Here is a 23,467-nt window from a genome sequence, read left to right as displayed (position 1 = left end):
TTTTTTTTTTCTTCTTCTTCTTTTGTTAAATGTTTGCAAGAAAATAATAATGCTGCTGTAACTTTTGTTCCTAGAGCACACACGGCACACTGAAAGATACCTTTTACACCAGTTTGTCCATTCATAACAGTTGCTTTCAGCAGTTTGCTTACTGCTCCCATCTATTTTCCAGGTACTGGAGAAAGTGGAAAGAGCACTTTCATCAAGCAGATGAGAATAATCCATGGCTCAGGCTATACAGATGAAGACAAGAAGGGCTTCACCAAACTGGTCTACCAGAACATCTTCACCTCGATGCAGGCCATGATCCGTGCAACGGAGAACCTTAAGATCCCCTTCAAGTATGAACAGAACAAGGTGTGTATTATTAGGAGGCAGAAATGTATTGTTATAGCATTTGGATGGCATCGGTGCATCAAGTACTTGTACTGGCTAATTTGCTGGGAACATGTGTGGGAAGATCTTAGTGTACATCAAATATTGTGTATAACAGTTAATGTACCCATTAGTTTGTGAACACCTTTTGACGTTAAAGCCTCCATGTTAGCTTTATTCTTTATTTATATATATATATATTTTTGAAATGGCATTTTATAGTATGTCATACCATGTCATCAATAATGTTAGCTAGCTTCATTAGCAAGCTGCATCCATAAACTGTGTGGCTGCATCACACAGATACCTGCTAAGAAGTAATGACTAAGAAAATACTAGGTTTTCACTCAGGAAAACTGCAGCAGAGACTTCTTGGGTGGGGTTTTACCACACAGCAAGCCATATTATTTGGAAATGGACTGGTATTTTATATAGCACTTTTGTAGTCTTACTGACCAGTCAAAGGGCTTTTACACTGCAAGCCACAGTTAGTCATACATTCCATCTCATATCCACGGCCAATTTAGAATAAACACTAAACCCAACATGCTCCCTCTAAGCTGCGCGCGTGCGCAATTGCGCACTGCTGGGACGGTCTCTGCGCACAAAGTCTGTGTTGCGCACAAATAAATCTAACCTGAATTGATTGAAATTAAAATAAATACATTAACAATTCTGTTTTGTAGTGTTAGTCAGTAAGTGGCTGGCTGCTCCAGTATGGGATTATAACGATGCCACCTTATCCCATAGTCCAGCCAATAATGCGATTCACATATACGGCTGACGTGGAGTGAAGCCACGTTAATGACAACGTGTACAACCACTGGAGATGTGAGCAGGACAGACGGAACAATTGATGGAAAAAGTGTGGACCAGTTTTTAAATGTGTTGATAGGCCACGTAAAACCAGTTATAATTAAAAAAATATATGCAATGTTTTGGGGTTTGTTTCCTGATTACTATAGTTGTTCATATTTACTGCGGGAAGAAACGGTAAAAACTGTGTTTTCTAAGGAAAGCGCTGGAAAGCGCTCTCCACCTGTGAGTAAAAACAACATTTTAATAAACCATGTAACTTGGATGGATTCGATGCTGGCGTGACCACAGTGCACACGTCTGCTGTTGCTCACAGTGGTCCAAGGGACCGCTCAGGGAGTTTGTGTGTTCGCTCAGACACTTAAAAAATTAGAGGGAACATTGCCAAGATGTCTTTGGACTGTGGGAAGAAGCCAGGGCATGCAGAGGAAAGCCATACAGGCGCAGTGAGAACATGCAAATGCCACACAGAAGGCCAGCGAGACCATTTAAATCGGGAACCTTTTTGCTGTAAAGCAACATTGCTAACAATCCAAGAGCTAATTCCATCCTGCATTTATTTGGCAAATAATGGCGTTGAAATTGCTCCAGAACACACAAACGCCACGAAGTGGAGAGGCCCAGTTAAGTGTCTCAGATCAGCCTAGTGGACGGATCAGCTACAGTTATCTGCGTCTGCTTAATAGGCCATGCTGTAAGCCTTTATAAAAACCCAGATGGGTTTAAAAAATTCAACCTCTGTATAGTGATGAGAGGAGAAATGGGCTGAAACCAAAACGCTTTTTGTACCAGGCTCTAAACATGCTAATGTCATTCTTAAAGTTGAGCATTTTACCATGGAAGCCTATAGGGATGGACCTACTTATGGTGCCAGTCTTAGGTGGCCATTTAACGAACTTCAGGTTTTGGTGTTGTGTTGGCTTAAGAGTTTTCCAGCGGTGGAAAATAAATCCACAGTATTCTCCTGTCTGTTAACTCCACATGTGTTTAGGTACTTCAAATCATGAACTTTAATATGAAATAATTTTTAGAAATGCTGTGAAGCATTGCTTAAACGTCTTTTTGTATGTTTTTGTTTTGTTCTTCCAGAACAATGCCCTGGTGGTGCGTGACGTGGACGTAGAGAAGGTTGCATCGTTCGAGCAGCCGTACATTAGCGCGATAAAGATGCTGTGGGCTGACCCTGGCATCCAGGAAGCGTATGATCGCAGGAGAGAGTACCAGCTCTCTGACTCGACCAAGTAGTACGTCTGACATTTCATAATTTACTGAATGACTATTTGCCTTATGTTTAAGCGGTGTGTAAGAATGCATGTTAGAATTTATATTTTTGTTTTCTAAAAATGACACAAAAGTATTGGGGGGGGCAGACGGACGACATCCATTCGGTTGAAGCAAGAGAACAGAATTCAGCAGATGGCATGAGGAGATCTTGGCAGGTTTATAAATGACGGTAGTAATATATAGAGCCAATTCCAACCTGCATTAATCTATTGGAGCCAAATGTGGCTCCTTTGAACAGTTGAAGATTGGGATGAAACTGAAGCTTTGCATGATGCATTTATAGTGTAAGTGTTTTGTTAAGAAACAAACTTGTCATCCCCTTTCAGGGTTTCCATATTTTGTGTTTCGGACTCATCTTAATATGGATTCTATTCATTTTTACACATGAATCAACACAAATGGGCAAAACAAAAGGTTTTTTTACACTTAATAAAACCGAAATGTCAATTTGCATGAATACTTGGAGCATTTGCTATGGCAGGGGTCTACCTGTGGCTACTTCATTTCATTGGATAATTGTAAAATGCAAACTCCTAATTATAAATAGCCTCAAGTTTTTAAGAACTGTGTGTAGACCTGTAAGAAATGATTGTCAGAGTACAGTTCTGGACAATGAAAATCAAGAAAATTGTAAATGTCAAAGAGCAAAGTAACCTTTGGAAACCAGTCACTTAGTTGGGCCACTCGCTCAAACTGAGGAGTCTGGGACAAAGAACTATCATTTACTAGCTTCTTTGTACATGTACAACCATCACTTTAGTGTTTTACCACGCAGGCCTTTATGGTACAACGGCCAGATCAAAGCTACTCATCTTTAGAAAGATGCTGGACTGTAGGAACTGAAACCTGTGGACACAAATGGGGTAATAAGGACGTGGGTTCAGACCTGAAGCTAAATGCTTAAAAGGATGAAAACATCTTCTAAAATGCGCGCTAAGCTTGGACAATCTAAGTGAGAGATCTGTACTGGAACAAAGGGGAAATGTAATTTTTCGAATTAAATGGCAAGGTTAAATTTACTGCATTTATATCGTGTTACATTCATGTTGGCTACATTCATGTGCACATCTACCCAGCACTTTAAGTGCTTTACTGCGTGAATGTGCATAACAACTTATGCATTGGTCCCAGGTGGAGCTCAGCATGCTGGATGCTTCGCTCTGCACCTCAGAAAAACAAGAACAAAAGAATTATTGAATCCATTTTAAAATGAGTTGAGCAACTTGACAATGAAAGCACTGTTCATGTGCATGTGGTCTTTTACTTGACAGTTGTGTCTCTGTGCATACATGTGCATCTGTTATGTTCCCTCCCCCTTCGCAGCTACCTTAACTATTTAGAACGAATATCAACACCAGGGTATGTACCCACTCAGCAAGATGTGCTGCGGGTCCGAGTGCCCACCACCGGCATCATTGAGTACCCATTTAACCTGGAGAATATTATATTCAGGTACTGGTGTCTAGTGCTCCTGCTGGTGTTACTGGTTGGCTAGCTGCAGAAAAGTTGGTCAGCCAGTTGGAAACCGTCGATGCCGCTATCTCAATCTACACTGTGTTGCACAGCAAGGCTCAGCACATTCCTGATGGTACACTCTCAAAGACTAGCCTTGAGTTTAAGCCTTAAGCTACAAGACTTTACACACATTCGTTTTTAATTTAACTTTAGAGGATACCGCTTATCTTTTTAGAAACCTACAAGCCTTCACTTTGAGCTCTTTGACAGTGCGAAAAAGTTAAAACTGAGAATTATGTCTTTTAGAGCTGCCATCAAGGATATAGCTCAATTTCATTTGGAGGGGCGCTAGCGTGAAATGTCCCCCATCCACGCCTAACCCTCGGAAATCTTTGGTTGCATCTGGACTGATGCACTTGCTTTTGGATGGGATATGCTTTATCTGCTGTATGCTTCACTTTCTTTCCTCCCTCTGTCTTTTGTTGTCCTTCTTGTCTCTAGCTATCTAAGTGATCTGGATCGTATTGCTGACCCGTCCTATCTACCAACCCAACAGGATGTGCTTAGGGTTCGAATCCCAACCACTGGGATCATAGAATACCCTTTCGACTTGCAAAGCATCATTTTCAGGTAGAAGACGACATACATTATCTTGACACAGATTTTAAAGGGATTGGGTATACACAATTTGGGTTAAAGTGTTTTGGCTCCATTTGTAAGTTGGCGCTCAAAGTTGGATTATAACCATGATCTATCCTACGGTGCATTATCCTGATATCATTATCAATTAATAAGTCAACAGAAACTTGATCTGCTAGTATATCTACAGCTGATGATCTAAAGATTTAGTCGTTATGGTAAAGTTTATTTTGCAACATTTAATAAGTCAAAAACTGTGCACTTTCTATCATATCATTAGCAATCCCAGTCTAATTTCATACTATGCATGTGTGGAAATGTGTGATCAGAACCAACTGGACCACCTGCAGCTGACTGATCTGCTTCAGGGTGCAGTTTCTGGTGCATGTCAAGGATAATCGCAGATAATTTGAGCTTCATCTAAACAGCTTTCTCTCCACGACTCTCCGTGACCTCTCGCTCATTGTAAATGTGAAAGTATTCAGTGCGGGATTTCCATCTGCAGTCTAAAGTAAAGGATCACAAGCAGATGTCATCGAACAGGACTGATTCCAAATCGTTGTTTCTATCACTTGCTGTATGTGCTCCATCGTTTCATTACTTCCTTGAGAAATCCTCATGCACTGAAAGACCAGTGCTGAAGATCCTCATTCAGTTAACAGTCACATTCTCTAACCTCCATGACAAGCATTTTACATTTACTGCAGCTTCTTTACAGTAAAAGGCGCGCAATCTCAAATCGAATATTTTAAACACAAAGAAACAACAAAAAGTTGTTTGTATGCAGTTTAAAATTGTGATTTCTGGATTGTATGCATACAATAACTTAGGTTATTAATGCTTTTTATTTAGATAAGACTTCAGAGTGGAGATGGAAAGGAAATGGGAGACGGGCATGTAGCAAACTGGCTGGCTGGTAGTGGGACTGGGTACTTGGTTGTTGAGAGCATTTAAGCCTATGTAATATGTACCCTAACTAAATGAAGTATAATTTGTAATAAAAATGGCTCGAGATAAATGAGTCACAGGGGGGAAAAAAATGCTGACAAATGACATTTCTCTAGCTCTGTTTTTTTAAACGTCTCAGGCTCCAAGGCTGTATTTTTACATCTTAGTCCTCCTCAGTTTCTCTGTAGTCCTGACGTGGAACCTTGAAAACAGGACATAAAAACTAAATGTCTTAGGACCTGCCACCAATACGTACAAGCGCTTCCCTTCCTCCTCCTGTTAAAAACGGATGAGCAGATTGATGGACCCAGGAAACGCAAGTGATTACAGAAGAGTGCAAATCGATAGGAAGCCATCATGTCAGCCCCCTCCTACGCTTGGCAAGGCTAGAAATAACTCTGCTTGCAATGAGGCTGTGTTGAAGAGGTTCCCAGCAGCCCTGCTGCAGATAGCCAATAGGCTCTACTCTGCTTGGCTGTGCTGATGATGGTGAATCACTGCATGTTCTCAGTGACATCAGGTTTTTTGCTGAGACTGAAGAAGCATATTAAAAAATATATATATGCATAAGAAAAATGCATGTGAAGAGGCAATAAATGTCAGGTTTTAATGGAAGAAGAGTGCAATTGCTAATTTGGTGATTTCTGCAGTGGAGCATGCAGCGCACTTGATGCAAGACAAGTTCCTCAGCTCAGTTTGTTGTAAATGTGATTATATTCTTCACACCTGAGTGTGTGGAGGTCTGCTTTTGTCCAAGTGATGAATTCTCTCATCAGTGGGTGAATAGGAGGCTCATTGAAGACGCAGCGTGTCCCTCAACGTTACACAACAATGCAACAGTTATGTCACCAGGTGGACTCTAAGCTGACTTGCTGCTTGGGAGGACTAACTACTCATCCATAGTGCTCACATGTGCATCTGTAAGCAATAATCGCACGTAGTACTCCAAGGATACTTGCAGCTGACAGGGGTGCTGCTGCAACAAGGAGTGCTTTCATGACGGACCTCTCCATGAGGCCCGTTTCTTTTCTTTTTTTTCATCATAATTGGCTTTTGAAGTAATATCCAGCATAGGAGAGCTTATGGAACTAAGTAGGTCACTCATCCTTGCTAGAGGAAAACAAAGGAGGTCATTTAATATAAAGGAGTTTTATTTTAGGCTTGCTTTTGGAGGGCCCCATTTATCAATGCCGTCATTTCTTCTGGCAGACTTGCTCAGTTCACCTTTGTCTCATCAAACTTTCACTGTGTCATATGTTATTTAAATGGAGCTGAGACTTAACTTTCTGGCCCACTTTCATTCTTACAGTGCCGGTCAAAAGTTTGGACACACAAGAATGGGTGGGTGTGTCCAAACTTTTGACCGGCACTGTATCGAGCACCAAAGGTTCTTCGGTGTTTCTACATTTTCATTTTTCTTGATTTTTATTTATTTATTTATTTTTTGGAAGAGCCCAGAGCCAAACAGAAGTGCTTTTTAATCCATGATCCAGATCTCCTGACCTTAGATTTAAAGCCAACACGATGAGCCTTAAAGAAATTTCCTCCATCTTCTTACTTTTTCCCCTTCCTGATTATTTAAAATAATCATTTCCTAATTCTGCATTCTTGTTCCTCCCCACTCTCTGTGCTCCTCTTATATGCCTTCACATTTAGCACCTTATTGGCAGCACAACTTTAGTTATACTGCATGGATTCTATTGCATTGCGCTTTTCAGAGGAAGATGGTGTTGTTTGTATGTGTGCATACACTTCCTTATGCTTCTTTTGGTTCACCTTGGAACATTTCCCCTGTCATTAGACAGTGCAAATTCATTTCTTTTTATATTGGGTTGCTTGGCTTGAAATGCATTACTACAATTTTTATTTTGAAATGCGCTTCCGTTGTAACCACCTGACCACAGCGTCCTTGAAATCTATTGACTGGCCACTGAAAATGACAAATTAAGAATCCTCTTTGCACAGATCCATTTTCTGAAATGTATTTCTGTCCTGACGTGCTTCAGATCCGTGTCTTGTTCCTGGCTGAATCACTTCAGGATTGAATATTAATATTTAATTTATTTGTAACGCATGTGCTGAACACGTTTTCAGGACATGCGTACCCCTGGCGTTCTGTGGTTCAGGTCTTATTTGATTAAAGTAGCTCAAAGATTTAACGAATGTTAAAGTGGATGCTGAGTATAATATTTAGTGAGTTAGAAAACTTTACCCAGTAAAGACTCGCAGCTAATTAAAGTTTTTTCTTTCCCCTCTGCCCTTCATCCCATCATGTTCCAATCAGGATGGTGGATGTTGGGGGTCAGAGGTCGGAGAGGAGGAAGTGGATCCACTGCTTTGAGAACGTCACCTCCATCATGTTTTTGGTTGCTCTCAGCGAATATGACCAGGTCCTGGTGGAGTCGGACAATGAGGTGAGACAGAGACTTGTAATTTCACACAACATTTTGATGCTGTGCTCTTAATAAACTTTAAAGTTCGTTTTGATATCAAGATATTTCCAGAATTTTGCAATTGTGAGCAAGCTCGGGTTTGTGTACTTAAATTATTAGGGTGCTTGAATAGTAAGCAGAGCTTATAGTCTTACTTTAAAGTCCACTGAGGTGCCAGTGATGCCAATTTCATCATCAGAAGTTAGTGCGAGAGTTCATGTGGACATCACGTGCCTGTCCATTTTTGTCCCCGCACACACTCGTCCAGAGAAATTATTAGTTATTATTTAATTCAATAAACATGCTCCCTAGGCAGTGTGCCTCAAGCGCATACATAAGGCTGCTTTTATGCTTACCCCCGTCGAAAACACGGAGTTGCGCATGCTGAAAATTGCAGTTTCTCTTTCTAACCTGCGGCGTTACGCTGCGGCCGCTGCCGCAGCTGGGTTGAAGCCACCATCCGCCATTCTAATGATATTGGTAGACAAGCTCAAAGTCACAGAGTAGACAGAGGGAGATGTTACAAAAATGAGACTTTGTGAGGTTCCAGTTTTGACTTCTTCCAATATCATGTGGCGGTTATTGTCCGAGTAGTGAAACCTGTTGTTCAGGAGAACATTGGAGCCACCTGTGGCTTAATAGCAGGCATAAATAGAACTGACTGTGTGATGTTGTGACTGTGCATGAAGTGACAAATACTGAGGGTATACTGGCACCTTAAGTATAACAAGAATGACTTTTTAGCCATCGGGTCTCCAGCTGTGCATGTCCACGATGGAGTGCAAGTGCATTTATTTAGATTTTTGCAGCTCACAGCTGTAGGTTTAACTTTTTTGTTTACTCCTGCTGCCCTCAACTGCTTTCCAGTAAAACGCCTCTGCAGCTGTACTATGCAGCGCCAGTTAGCTTGTTTTAACAGCAATAGTTGAGCAGTAACAATGCAAATGAACAATTATTCAATGACTCCTTTTGAATTGGAGAAAGTTTAGTAGGTAGTGGCTCCATCGTGTTGTGGTTAATACATTTACCTAATGTGCAAAGCTTCAGGAAGGGCATCTTTTGTTTAAAAGAAGAAAAACTACCAAATCAAACATCTTCTGTGGTGACACCATATGAACATGGGAGCAACCAAAGAAGCTTTCGAGAGAGCACTAAGCAGGTCATCAGACTAACGTCGTATGTCCGCATGAATGAGACACAATTTATCAAATCTCTCACAACAAACTGGACGCAGGTCTTTTGTTTATTTCAGAGATATTTTGTCCGTGTCGTCAGCTTTGGCTTCTGACTGTTCAGATAGAATTATCGCTAATAAAGCTAATGTGATCAGCCTCTGTGTGCCCTCTGCTCCTCTCTGACAACAAACCCTTTCTCTGACCTGGTCATATGATAAACCAAACCCAGCTGCCAGCTGTGACTCTGTACATCAGTATAGCAGCTGCTGCAAGTCAAGTATCCCAGGGTCCAGTCGTCTGGCTGCTCTGTTACCAGTTTAACTGCACACACGTATAGTGCCAGTTCAGGCACCTCACTGGACAGACGGATCTGGTTTAATTTTTAGTCATTTTTTTTCCCCCCTTTAATGTTCAGACTCTAAGAGGTAATAGCAAACACCAGACAATCATGATGCTATTGTTAAACTCGTTTAATGAAAGGTTACCAGCTAAGACAAAGCTTGGCAGACTTCAGTGTGCAGAGATTATCCTGCTGTGATGACAAGCTCAAGACTGAGACTTTGACCCTTGTGGACCAGTTCAAGCCTGACGGGAGTTTTCTTTGCCTTTGATTTCATCAAGTCTGTCCAGGATTGTCTCGTGTCTCGCCATGATGTAATGAATGACCCCGCGTGAGTAACGCTGGCAAGGATTTTTAAATTTAAAGTTGTTTTTTTTTTTTTTTTAATCTGAGAGAGCCAGACGATGTCTAATTTTTCGTGTGTGTGTGCTTCCACCAGTATTACCAATTTGAAAGGCTCTTGAGAAAGTGTGGAGAACGTTATGCTGCCTGTAACATTGATCAGCATGGCTGGTTTAGTGGTGGGAGATGATCTGGGGAGGCACATCCATAGAGGGGTGTACACACCTCTGCAGTCTAGTCATCTGCACCCCGACTGCCATTAGGTATCAGCATGAAATCTTTGGACCTACTGTCAGATCCTACGCTGGTGAAGTGGCTCCTGGGTTCCTCCTGGTGCACGACAGTAGCTGGCCCTGTGTGGAGAGACTAAGCAGGCAGTTCCTGGAAGATGAAGGATTTGATACCGCTGGCCTGCCCCCACACTCGCCTGCTTTGAATCCAACAGAACGCCTCTGGGACGTTGTGTTTCGATCCGTCTGACTCTGTCAAGTCGCCACGATGTTGTCAGGCATGCATATAAGAATGTGAGGGCCATGCAAACTGCTGAGTACCGTTTTTGAGTTGATGCGTCAGGCTAGTGCATTTTACCAAAATTTCATTGCAGCATTTTTACTCCTTAGGTTTGAAAGACTGATGTAGGGCATTGTTGTCACCTGGTTGGCTGGACAGCATGGACGCTGAATTTTGAGCACAAGAACTCAACCAAATTGATGTAGGATTTTCAAGTTGATACCATGAGTACATCTGCTAAACTCAAAACAAGTTCAAATATTGGTGAAGGTCAAAGGTCACCGTAAATATTCTCTCTCTAGCTCTAAAGATGAGACCTGTTTTTCAATTGAAATAATAAGTGTATCTACTAAAAATCTCAGATTACAAAGCCACTGTTGCCAAAAGCACTTGCAAGTTACACTGTCATCGTTACTGACCTGTATTAGAAAGAAACAGAAATGCCATATAATTGCAGGTTTTGGATAAATGGTCTGCTTTACAATTTGGTTGCTTTCAGTGTCGAGTGAATCTGAAAGTGAAGCGTTCTGAACACATCGCTCTCTTTAACGTCCTTGTTTCGTTGTTAGAACCGCATGGAGGAGAGTAAAGCTCTGTTCAGGACCATCATCACATATCCCTGGTTCCAGAACTCCTCTGTGATCCTGTTCCTTAACAAGAAGGACCTGCTGGAAGAGAAGATCATGTATTCTCACCTGGTTGATTACTTCCCAGAGTTTGATGGTAAGGAGCTGACTTGTAAACAAGAGTGTTTCAAAGAGTGAAGGATGTGATGTGCACGCTTGAGGTTTTTTTACTTTATATAGGAACCTTGCTTTTGCAGTTGGTTTTTTTTTATTTTTTTTTATTGTAGACTGACACCTTGTGGCCATGATGCTGTACTACAATACAAACTAATATATTCCTGTAAAATGTCACATCGCTCTCTTATTGAGCAACCTGTCACCCAAGTGTCTTTTATTTTTGTTTTAGTGAATCCTTTCCTCCTCGCTCATTCATAGCGAATACATTTAACTACACCACTCTGTCCTCCTTCCAGGTCCTCAGCGGGACGCGCAGGCAGGTCGGGAGTTCATCTTGAAGATGTTTGTGGACTTGAACCCAGATAGTGACAAGATAATCTACTCCCATTTCACGTGCGCCACCGACACGGAGAACATCCGTTTCGTCTTTGCGGCCGTCAAAGACACCATCCTGCAGCTCAACCTCAAAGAATACAACCTGGTGTGAAGGAAAATTGGAAAGACAGATGGTTAGAGTGCAAGCAAGACACCCACAGCCCCCACACTCAATGCAGTGTCCACATCTGCATGAAATGTACTCGTAAAGAGATGAGCATTGCTTTGTGCTTTTACCAGACCAACACTATCCATATTCTGCCCTATCTCTTCACTCAGACCCTTGGTTGCTGTTTTGCCCAGTTTTAAGGACTGTTTTTTGGTTTTATTAACTGCTTGTCTTGCACAATCACACATGAAACACATTCAGATATAACACTCCCTCCATTTGTCACCTCTTGGGAGGTCGTTCTCTACTCCGGCGCTCCTCGTTCGGCCCTTGCCGTGGCTCACGTTTTTCTTTCTCTACACTACAGTCTCACTTGCGCTCGTGTGTCAGAGGTGGGTAGAGGACCATCTCCCGGTAGACTAAGCTTTTACGGACAAAGGGCTCTCTCCCATAGTTATTTAACCCATGCATGCTATACACTACAGCCTGAGGGCTTGAGGCCAGGTGGCACACACTGGACTCTGCTCATCTGCAGAGGGTAACGAATTAATCAGACAGTGCTGGGGTGCAGAGAGGTACTTGGTTCTCCTGGGTCTTGAATTGTCCATGATGTGTTCTTTTAACTCTTTCTGGGGGGTTACGTGCCCTAAATGAGAGCATAGAAGCTCTGTTGAATGTAAATAAAGTTTTCATGCTGCTCACACAGAGTGAGGGCTACACAGAGATGACTACATGTTCTCTTTTGACTTTCAATATTTTCATCTATATTAACGTCATTAATTCTTCTGTTGTTCGCTAATTAAACCGATCGACGGCGACTACTCAAAGGAACCCTTTCAGGAGTGGTCGGGTTCTGTTTGTTATTCAGTGCCCCTGATTTTATACTGAGACAACACTACCAGTATTTTACGTACTGTACACCAGCTCCCCTGTAATTCTCTATCACTTTGCCAAATTAAAACCACCTACATTTTTCTGTAAATACAGTAACATTGCCAGTATCGTTTTAATCCCTTAACTAGTTCAGATACTAAGAAACATATTTGGGAGCTGGTTTTTGCCAAAAACTAAGTGAAGGTTTTCTCCCGAGTTGGATCGTTCCAGATGTTTAACAGCGTAACACCTCACTTTGTGTGGCATTTCTTTATGTTGTCTCAATCACACGTGTAACAGTACTGTGATTTTTATTTGTGTGAGGATAACTTTCTTGTGCACAATGTGTGAATGATGGCATCAGATTAAACTGGTGCAGCAGTCATGTTTTGGATGAAATAAAGCTTTTGCGCTGCCAGTTTGCTTCAGTCACAACTTTGGTTATGATCATGCAAATGGCTTTTTCCTCTCCTGTAATCGCCTTCATTTTTGCCATATTAATCAGCCAACATTTGATTAAACTGTCACAATCATAAATTTTTCTTTCTTTTTTTTTTTTTTTTGTATGTCTAATTTATCAATTGGATCTATTTGTTATTGATATAGTAAATGAGACGTTGTCCCTAGTTTCAGCTCAAGTTTTGTTTTTTCAACATCAAAGTTGGGAGTAGATTTTATACTGCTGTAAAATATCAAACTATTTTATGGACAAGTGTTCTGTTTCTAATGATACTTCATATATTTAGTTGTTGCAGTTCTGTTTTTGAAGTGCTTGACATAGGAAAAAGGAAAAAAAAAAAAAAAAGGTTTCTGTGTCAGGTTTGTGCTTTATGCAAATAGGAAAATGAAAAACAGACAAAAAATTACTTGGTGGTTAAATATTTACTGTTCAGAGATGCTTGTACTTTTTGTAATCTTTAAGGATATGCGTTTGCTCTTGGTACCAATCTCATATTGTGCGTCTTGCCCGATAGTAGTTTAAATATTCCATTAAGCCGAGAGTTGATATGTGGCTTTTTTTGTTTTTGTCTTCACTATGTAATTCAGGTAATTTTTCATGACTTTCTCATCACAAGGGCTACTCTTAGCAGCTTTGGTAGAAATGAAAGGAATCTGAATGGTGTAGAGCAAAAGGCGCAATTAATTAGCCTCGGGAGGGTGCCTGAATCAGGAGCGTGTTGACATCCTTTTGAGAGCAGCAGTCCACAGAAGCCTGATAGACGGCTGGTGGCCGTTTAGGTACCCCCCCCCCGCCCTCCCCCCGTTTTGTTTTGTTTTTTACCTTCAAGAGAATAACTAAAGGAAGTTGGGTTTCTTAAGTTGCGATAGGATGTTTTTAGTGTCTTTTCTATTCGACCTTATCACCCAGGTGATCCCATTATGAATTATGTGCTGAAATCAGCGATGCAAAGTTTTCCTCTGTGCTTTTACATATTTGCCTCTTCATTGGTAGTGTTTTCATGCTTGACTTTGACACTGGCTGCATGGGGACGGGAGGGGGAGAGAGAATGCTGGGATATTTTGACCTTAAGTGCACATTGAACGAGGCGGCAGGGTCAGATTAAACTTACCCTGCTGGACTGTAATCTTTACTTTGTTTTAGATGGTAAATGGTTAATCTTTGGTGCTTCACGAAACATTTCAAAGCCTTTATTTTTGACCCACTTGCCCATGTGATGCTGACTGACTGAAGCTGGCCTTTTGGATGCCACAGAAAGGCACGTTCAGGAAACGCTGTTCCCTTGAGCCGTGGCTTGCAACCTTGAGAAAATACTGTCCTGCAGACGGTAAAAACACAAAACAAAGGTTGCGTTCAGCCTCTGGTATCAGCACGGTGGCGTCGGTTTCCACTCGCTGACGACGTGGATTTTTACGCTAACACAGAGTCCCATGGTTACACTACCAATGACCAGAGCCGTCAGAAAAGCCGGTTCGGTTATTTTTAAAAATCCTTTTCTTTTATATCTACTTTGCTTTATTCTACACAATGCATTTTAACAAAGACTCACATGACAATCCAGTACAAAATGGTGTGCCAAGCAAATTCTGTGTTAAGCAAAGGCTTCAAAAACCTGTTTATAACTTGACCCAGGCCTGTGCAGTGAAAGTTATTGCAGCATTTAATTGAGTCTTACTTGTGGTTTTAGTTTGCAAATGAAGCTTGCATGTTGAGCCTCATTTCTTTCTTCTTTTTTTTTTTCTTTTTAAATTGTATTTATTGAAAAACTTGCCAAATGAAGGTACTGAAATGGCCATTGTGTTTTTGGTGGTTGAATATGCTGCGTGTTTACATCTGCCATTCTGCGCTCTCTCTTATCTCCTTTATTTGATTGGACTGTCTATTGTTTCCCTGGGTCAAAGGCACTGAAAATACACCGCTGCAATGGGCCTGCGTTCATGCAACTTGTCCATTCAAGCACGCTCGTTGGTACTCTGAGGTGTGTGTGTGTGTGTGTGTGTGTGTGTGTGTGTGTGTGTGAGAGAACACTTTGATGGGTGTTGCTTATGCTTGAGGTCCATTCTGGTTTCAGGGATGGATATAGTGATATTAAAAAGCTCTTTGCATCTTTTTTTTTTTCTCCCCTTTTGTAAGGTTGACACACCGTATTTAGGACCACTCGACATGATTTTTCTTTTCAGACAATTCAAATTTTGTGTAGTGGTGTACAAATTGAAAGTAATGTATTTTTTTTTTTTGTTTGTTTGTTTTGTTTTAAAGTATACCAAATGTAAATTCTGTACAATGAGTGTGCCAATCCCCTTTTCTTTGTAAAGCCAGACTCTTAACAAGTGCCAATGTTGTGGAAAAAATTCAGAGGACCTGTGGATTTCGTGGTCCAGTTTTTAAAGCAAACACTAAGTGTGTGATTAATTAGCAAAAAGGACAGTTTTATTCTATATTTAAGATTAATGATGAACTGCTGTTTTTAAAAAAAAATAAGTGTCATTTTAACTGCATGCGTTTTGTCAGGTTGGGGGAGGGAGTGGGGGGTGAGATACTCTATTCATGCAACGCCCTCGAGAAAAGGGTCCTAATGGTTATTGATTTACAGTATTTTAGCCATATTTCTCTATTTGTATGTTTCATTTCAACCACTGTTGCCTGAACCTCATTCATACATGATGATTTTTACATAGCCTTCTCCTTTAAATGTTTTAAATTGGAATAAAATATGTTCCTATACTCTCTTCTTGCATCCCTGTACTTTTATTAAGTTTTTTTTTTTTTTATTTTAAATAGTGACTTGAAGATTCCACCATTTAAGGTCTTGTAATTTCTGAATGCATTTTATCCACATGGATTGGAAAATGATTTGTTGCATAAATACTGCTGCCCTTTGGAAAGCAGCGACCTCTCTCTGCAGTCTTGAGGTAGGATACTGTTTAGTGAAAATGGATATTAACAAACAAGTGCTCAAGTGACTGGGTAACATTAAATCATTTTGACTCTTGAAGGTAATCGCACACTACTTTTCACAAAACGATTTTAATAATGCAGCGCACATATTTATTTTTAAATTACTTTTAGCGCCTTTTAAATCTGAGATTAAGACGTCCTAAAATGGGTTTTGAAGTATGGAAATTCCAACTTGTGAAATGCATATAAATATATACATTCAGTATGTGGTTCAGCCTCATTTACCGTGAGTTACCCCAAATTGATGCAGTGGATACGATCAGCTTGTGCCGCTGCGGAGGTGTTGCTGAACCAAAGTTAGATTTTTCTTATCCTCCTCTCTGTGGGGTTTGAGTCAGGTGTGTGAGCTGGCCAATCAAGTACAGTAACAAGATGGTCAGCAAACCATTTGGTGGTGGTTTTGGCACTGCGGGCAGGTGCTGTGTCCTGCTGAAAAAGGAATTTAGCATCACCGTAAAGTGCTCTAAAATATTGTCATAGGTAGATGGCTGTGTTGACTTGGTAAAACGCAGCAAGCGCCAACACAAGCAGATGGCATGACACCTCAAATCATCAGACTGGAAAACGTTCACTGGACTTCAGACGCCTGGATTCTGAGCCTTGCCTTTATTTTCCAAGAGAAAATGTGCGAACTGAACAGTTCTTGTTGTCTCTAGCCCAGGTGAGATGCTGTATAGACGCTGTCACTGGCTGAGGCGTGGTTTGATATTAGGAAAGTACATGAACGAGGTGCTTGATGCTTATTTTGTTTCTAAGGAGCCAGACTTTATTGTAATTTTTAAAGTGGTCCTGAATAGTTTCTACAGCTGATGCTTTTTCAGTCTTGTCCTTGACCATTTTCAGAGGAATATTATTTTTTGTTTTGTTATGCCACTTAACACTGACCTATGAATCATTCAAGCATACAAAAGGCCCCTAACTGAAGACACAGTTGTCTACACATAACAGGCAACTTGGCAAATAATCAGTTTTAAAGTGTATCTTTGAGCACTTTGTTGCCACCAGTCTGACGCAAAAACAAATAAACTGTTTGAATTTTAAGATGACAGTTTGACAGCTATAAGTGTTTTGCCCTAAAAGGTGATTCAAAGAAAGCCAAAGAGGCTTCACACTGAAGAACAAAGGTGGTCAAACTACAGACTGAATTTCAAGCTTCCAGACTGTTTTTGCCTCACATACGGTATTTCCATGCATGTTTCCACTTCGGTGCAGTCATTTATTGAATTGTCCCATTTTTTCCTAACAAAACAAAGCAACGAGGGGTGATTCAGAACTTTTGCATCTTACCGTACAGTTAAGGAATTTTCATAACTTCACTCTTAAAAGTATAAAACACGCTCACTGTGGTTCTATTAAGTTCTATGCCCATAACTGTGAATTTAAAGGTAAATAACAGTCATTTGCTCCCAGTAGAGTAGAGAGTTCACATAATCGATTTCTTCAGTTCAGCTCTCTACAACAGGGATGGCCATTTTACATCGTTTACTTTGACATTAAGTGGGCCGAACCAGTGAAACTTCTGTTTCTGTCAGTGCAAAGCAGTTTAACTACACATTTAATCCCTGAGATATCTTAATTTAAGAAAAAGAAGTGCAATTTAAGCACTTAAAATTCTCAGCTTTTCTAACTCTGTCAAGTATGACTGCTTGATGTATGAATTGTAAGTGTGGACCTACTTTTAAAAAAGTTTCTGTAGTAGTTTTTAAAAAGAAATTTCAGTTACGTTATTGTCTGTGTACTTTGGTGTAGTGTGAGTGTACATAGGGCAGTTCTGTATCAGTAGGAGGTTGTAAAATGTAAGTCTAAATTTGATTCCCTCATTCAAATGTTTCAAAGCCATTGATGGGCTGGATCAAGTGGTTCTCGGACCGATTCTTATCCGCGGGCTGATGTTTGTCTAACAACTAAAAGGCAAGGCAAGTTTATTTGTATAGCACAATTCAACAACAAGGTGATTCAAAGTGCTTTACAGAGACATTAGAAACAAAAACAAATAAAAAGCATGATTTAAAATTGATTAAAACAAGCAAACAAACAAACTAATTAACAAACAAACAAAACAGTATATAAAATCAAAACAGATGAAATCAGAACAATTTTTAAATATTATATTTTTAATGTAATAATTACTCGTTATTCTTGGCGATAAACTATGGCACACAAACCTCCAGTGGTGAGTGGGGCGAGCCTGTGTGTGCTGACCTGTCCGCATGAGGCGCTGCTTGCTCAGACTTGGGCCTGCTGCTGTAGATCCGCGCGGTGTAGAGCTGCTCTCCGCGCATCTATCCGTGGTGTTTCTGTGTGGGGCGTTCAGCCCAGCAGCGTCGCCTTTGCCTACCCACCAGCTTCGGGAAGGGGCTGACTTTCTGGCTCCGCTGCCGATCCTCCCGCACTCCCTCCGTTCAAGAGGGGATAAACACTGAGAGTTAAAGTCCAAGCCGGGCAGCGTTGCAGTTTCAGCGTTAGCGGCGATTTTAATTTATTTTTTATCCCCCCCTCCCTCTCTCTCTCGCTCCCTCCACTCACGCGACTCAATTGTTGCCATTGGACCAAACGGGATTGAACTTGAAACGAACCCGCAGACATTTTGTTATTTCTGAGATTTCTTCTTCACTTTTTTCATCCCTGTGGCGGCAACTGGCTGCGTGGAGCGAGCCGCGAGCTGTGAGGGGGCCAACGGCACGAGGCGAAACACGGTCGGCGTTCACCTTCCGCTCCGCTCGCGGGCTGCATCCAAACATTTACTGCACGCACGGCGTTATTAATTTACCTGCGCTGAGCTCGCGACGCTGCCGCTCGTGCGCTAAAGCGGAAAGCTTACAACGGCGATGAATCATTTTGACTGACAGCTTTTGAAGAATTAGCTAGCTTTAGCCAGCACTGATGGTGCTTTCCTGCTCACGCTAAAGCAGTAAATACGGGGTCGGGACAACCCAGATAGGACACCGACTCTTTTGCCTCTCTAACGGCCGCAAAGTGCATCACTTATAATCGGCTTAATTTTATATTTATTTATTTTGTTTAAAAGAGGTGGTGGGGTGGGGGGAGTCCCCTAGCTACTGTTAGCTAGTCATCCTGCTAACGCTGGACAGCTCCTGTGTACGGCTGGGCTAGCTTTGGACAAAAGAAAGAGCAACGCAAGGGGAAATATAAACATCGTGTTTGGGAAGGAGAGCAACAAACAAGGAACTGACATGATGTTTCCACAATCAAGGCACTCAGTAAGTGGCTTTTCATTTCAGCACTGTTGTCTGCTACGTGTTTACGCATGCAGGTTGAGTCGGGGAGAGAGGAGATTACGCATGTGACTTGTTTCTTGGCTGCAATTAAACAGAGTTGCGTTTTTTTTTTTTTTAGTAAGAAGAAGCAGCGTTTGTGGGGCAGTAGCACAGTGTTGGTTTCTAACTGGCACCGTTTAGTTCTGTGGAGGACGTGTGGACTCGACATGGCAGTATTTGTAATATTTGCATTGAAAAGCTGTTAAACTTTTTTTTTCTCCCAGATGATTGCACTGAAAATCATCCAAATCAAACACCTCAGTTGAATGCTGTCACGTTTCATAACCACACGCTGCTTTCACTCCCTTGTGCCGTTTAGTTTCATTCTCCAAAATGCCAAAAAGCAGGCATTTAGGCAAATTGAGCTGTGCACTGTTACATGCAGGTGGGTGATTTTTTTTTCTTCCTATTTTATTTATTTATTTATTTTTATGAGTGGAAAATGCACATCTCTGTTCTCCTAAATTCCAAGTTTCCATGGTAACAGATACTAGTCCAGGGCATGCATTCATCAGTGAGGAAGACTCTCAGCCCTTTGGTCAAACATTTATGTTTAGTGACTGGCAGAACTGTGTCACCTGTCACTGCATGGCTTTAGAGCCCTGATTCTATTAGCTAGAAAATTAAATTAAATAAGTATGTTTTTTCAATCTTTCTGGGCTTACATGTGACTTAAAATTACATTGGAAACCTTCTCCATTGTGTTATGAGAAACCTTTTGATGGCCTCCAGTTTTTGCCCTCTGCAAAGGTGAAAGTAACAGAGTGATAGATCCAGGTAAACACAACAAACAGCAAAAAGACTTTTGCTTTGCTGTTATGAATCATGCCCTCTGTTTTTCTCTGGCAACATTTTGTTGCCACCGCTAGTTCTCTTACTGTTGAAAGGGTAAGGGTTGTTTGCTGAAGCCGAAACCAGAATGTCTTCTGACACGAATGCTTTGCCCTTTGGCAGTCTGTGTGGCAGCCTGATTATGCTGCACTGTGCTGCTGCTGCCACTGATGTGAGTCTTCAGAAGTAGGATGGAAGGATTTGGGAACCTCTGGTTGCAGTCTGGCTTGTCAGATCGGTGAAACCCTTCATAAGCACAGAGTCCCTAGAAACCTCAGCTAAATTATGTTATTTTCAATGCCATCTGCAAATCCGAGAATACATAAGTCTCTGTTTATCCTTATGAATATCTCCTAAAGCAGAGAGTTTATCAGAGGTATGAAAGAAAGAGGAAAAAAATGTATTTGTCTACAACCATTTTATTAGCATAATAACCAAATCAGATACAATTACAGCCTCTTACATTTTGTTTGTCTTTGTGCTAATTAATATGCTTCAGTTACAAACAGACCTTTCACAGTTGTTGAGGTTTGTGTAGCTACAACGTGTAGTTACATATTTTGGAAAGTGCAGGTCCAGCATGGCGTATGGAGCTCTCTTGAGTTCTACCCTGTAGATTAAACACAGTACTACAAATCAAACATTAGACAGGACACAAATCCGTTATTCTTTATGTGTATTTAAAACTGCTGAATTTCACGTGAGAGAAAGCAGATTTGAATTATTGCTTCACTAACAAACTGCAGTTCAAGGTGGCTCTCATGAGTTTGGGAGACCACTCCCCCTTTCCCTCGTAATCCATTCCCAAACCCTGCATTTATTGCAGATGTACTAAATTGAACCCTAATGCATAGCAAACACCTTGTTCTTAGTAGCAGAGCAATCCAGTTTAAACAGTTACGCAACTTTAGAGCCAGTGTAAGCTACATCAATACTTGCATCAAACAGAAAGCCGATAGCTGCCAAGAGGCTCGATGGATTCAAATGCAGTGTAGCGCTACTCCTGTTCTGACATGATGTTTTGGACTTCCTCTTCATAACGTGCACTGTCAAGCGGCAAGAATGGGTTGACATTAAAGTTCTGCCTGCATATGAGGATTTCCTCGGGTCACAGGGTGGCAGCGTACTTGACTGCTTGCTTTAAATGTGTTCACTGAACTGATCATGGTGATTTCATCTTTATCCTCACCCCGCAGTTCTAAATTAAATTCATCGAGCAGGCCGGTCAGATCTGTCAGGAACGCTAAGTCCAAAAGCTACTGGCAGTCCTCTAGTTTTGCATGTTTTCAAGCTTCAGAAAACCAACTCTTTTAGGTTGTGTAGTGTTCATACCTCTGAAAATTTCCTTAGTAAGAACAAATGGGCTTAGAATTTGACAACATTTGCATACAAGTACTTTTGTGCCGTCTGGTTACAATTTAGTTATTTCCTTACTGTGAAAAATTGCAAGTGTGTATGTGAGAGACACTGGGGAGTTTTTATTTGTCACTTTCACCATGAAGACACAGTAACATGTTGTTTACAGATAGAGATGAATACTTGAGTCTACCTTGATTAGAGGACAGAAGTGGATAGATATCAGGTACAGAAACAGGAAAAACTGTAAAGTCATAACATTTAGTAGCATTTAAAAAGAAATACTGAAAGTTAATGTTAAAAGTGTTTGTTCTGTGTAACAGTCAATTGAGTCTGTTAGGTTACCTAATTTTTGTAGTGGCTGTCTAAAAGAAAACAAGTACCACCTGTGCATAGTCCCAGCAGTGTTGCAACTTGAGTCTCCTGATAGAAAAGAACATTTAGTCATTATAGTTATTCATATAAACACTGGTGTACATTTTTGTGTAAGGTGTGTTGTGTAAACCACAACACTGTGGAGCTACTGCAATAACGCAGCTGCCAGCACCTTGTTTACTTAGTTGTTTACTTGCACTTACTGCAAGCATCAATAAAACATTGTTCGGTTTTTTTTTTTTTTTTAGTATTGTCATTTACGCAAATTTTCTTGAAAAATTGTGATGTCATTTTGAGGCTATATCGCCCACTCCTAATTGTGCATGACTATCTCTGGAAGAGAAAGTTATTATTGTAGCTTTTGTCTTTGTCTTTGCCAGAGTGCTGGTTACCACAACACTGTGTATATCCTCCCAGATACTCCTAACATTTGAGTGAATAACAACCTCTGCATTTTGTTTGTTTCCAGTGGATCTCTGTGGATCCTAAAGAAAACCTTTTATCAGAGAGTACAGTAAAGGTACTTATGTCAGACAGTTGTTTTTATTGTATTATTAATATTAAAACCTGCACCCCACATTGGGTAATTACTGGGACGAGATGCCATCTTCGGTCTTCTCTCGTCTCTGGTTGAAGTTGTAAACCAGTCACCTCCTGATGGAGTGAGTCCTCAGTCACCTTTTCCAAGGTGAGAGCAGCTGGGCCACTCCACTCCTGCCTGTCTACTTATCTAGGAGGTTATTTTTCTAATCCAATTGAGTGCTCTTACGCTTTATTGGAGTATTAAGACCAAACTCACAGGATTAGACGTGGGGTTTGGGAATTTAACGTCTTTTCACCGGAGCTGCAGCTGGTTCAGTCTTAACCGACTACAGTCGGTCACGCCTAACCTTTCACATACACACCGCCCTCCACTGTGAATTTTCACATAAATAAACTGTACAAACACACACATTCCCTGTTCAGATCCTCTCTTCAGTCGCTGCTGTTGTCATAAAGGTTCAGGGATGGGAAGTATATGTGACACCCATATAGATATGAGTGTCACCGATAAGGACCTGGCGGATGAGAGAAGTGGCACCGCGATATAGCAAACTGATGGGTCTCGCAAACAAATTTAGTTACGTACACATTCAACAATCCTCTCATGTCAGATTTTCAGGGGAAGCTTTTATTGGTTGGGATGGTTATTAAAATATTTAGGTATTTTTTAAAGCTGTTGACTTTACTGAGACACTTGAGGCACATTTCCTCAATGCAAAGTGTATCTAAAAGGCATATTTGCAGAGGCCGGTAGGCTTTTAGCTGTTTCATAATTGTACACAAGTGACAGATTTTCCCGTCTCTGTACTTTTTGCTATTTGGATAGTTGCTTCTTTCCACAGATATCTGAACCCATGGACCATATCAGCTAAGTCGATAACATTACAATTTTAGCAAACATTTAAGTGCAATTTATTTGCTTCATTGTATTTTCAGTCCACTCTACCTTTTGTTAAGGCTGCAGATTTAAATATACTGATTCAAAAAAAAATTATAGGTTTCATATACACTGAAGCAAACGCTATCATATTGTCTGACGCTGGGAATACAACGGGCAGCTGGGTCTTGGAAGCAGTTTTGTTCCATACTTGGTATGGCTTTAGATCAAACTGGGAGCATTTCAGAAGCAGTGTTCAGTCTGTATAAGGTCTTTTAATTTGAAAATTGATTAGATTCTCTTTGCCATTCCTGTGGCTTGATTTCCTGCCCTCCTCAAGTGTTCTGTGCAACTTGACTGCTTCGGTTAAAAG

At 40.9% G+C, this 23,467-nt stretch overlaps 2 protein-coding genes across 5 annotated transcripts in view; both read left to right on the top strand.

The window, feature by feature from the left end:
• The window catches only part of LOC120747110 (guanine nucleotide-binding protein G(q) subunit alpha-like), a 33,457-nt gene extending 17,852 nt beyond the window's left edge, over positions 1-15,605 (top strand). For 2 of the 3 annotated variants that reach the window (XM_040052751.1, XM_040052749.1), the window contains exons 3-8: positions 173-357; positions 2,281-2,435; positions 4,432-4,560; positions 7,802-7,931; positions 10,886-11,039; positions 11,356-15,605. In XM_040052751.1, the coding sequence (XP_039908685.1) occupies positions 173-357; positions 2,281-2,435; positions 4,432-4,560; positions 7,802-7,931; positions 10,886-11,039; positions 11,356-11,546 (944 nt within the window). In that variant the 3' untranslated portion in view covers positions 11,547-15,605. Of the gene's footprint in view, positions 1-172; positions 358-2,280; positions 2,436-3,798; positions 3,928-4,431; positions 4,561-7,801; positions 7,932-10,885; positions 11,040-11,355 lie in introns of all 3 variants that reach the window. The other variant, XM_040052750.1, reaches the window with a different exon arrangement.
• A 2,474-nt stretch (positions 15,606-18,079) lies between these two features.
• Positions 18,080-23,467, top strand: part of tle5 (TLE family member 5, transcriptional modulator) — a 53,608-nt gene continuing 48,220 nt past the window's right edge. The window contains exon 1 of one of the 2 annotated variants that reach the window (XM_040052748.1): positions 18,080-19,055. In XM_040052748.1, the coding sequence (XP_039908682.1) occupies positions 19,029-19,055 (27 nt within the window). In that variant the 5' untranslated portion in view covers positions 18,080-19,028. The remainder of the gene's footprint in view (positions 19,056-23,467) is intronic. The other variant, XM_040052747.1, reaches the window with a different exon arrangement.

The sequence above is a fragment of the Simochromis diagramma genome, unplaced genomic scaffold, assembly GCF_900408965.1.
Source record: "Simochromis diagramma unplaced genomic scaffold, fSimDia1.1 OVJJ01000419.1, whole genome shotgun sequence".
In the NCBI taxonomy this organism is placed as follows: domain Eukaryota; kingdom Metazoa; phylum Chordata; class Actinopteri; order Cichliformes; family Cichlidae; genus Simochromis; species Simochromis diagramma.
This window is presented reverse-complemented; position numbering and strand designations above follow the sequence as displayed.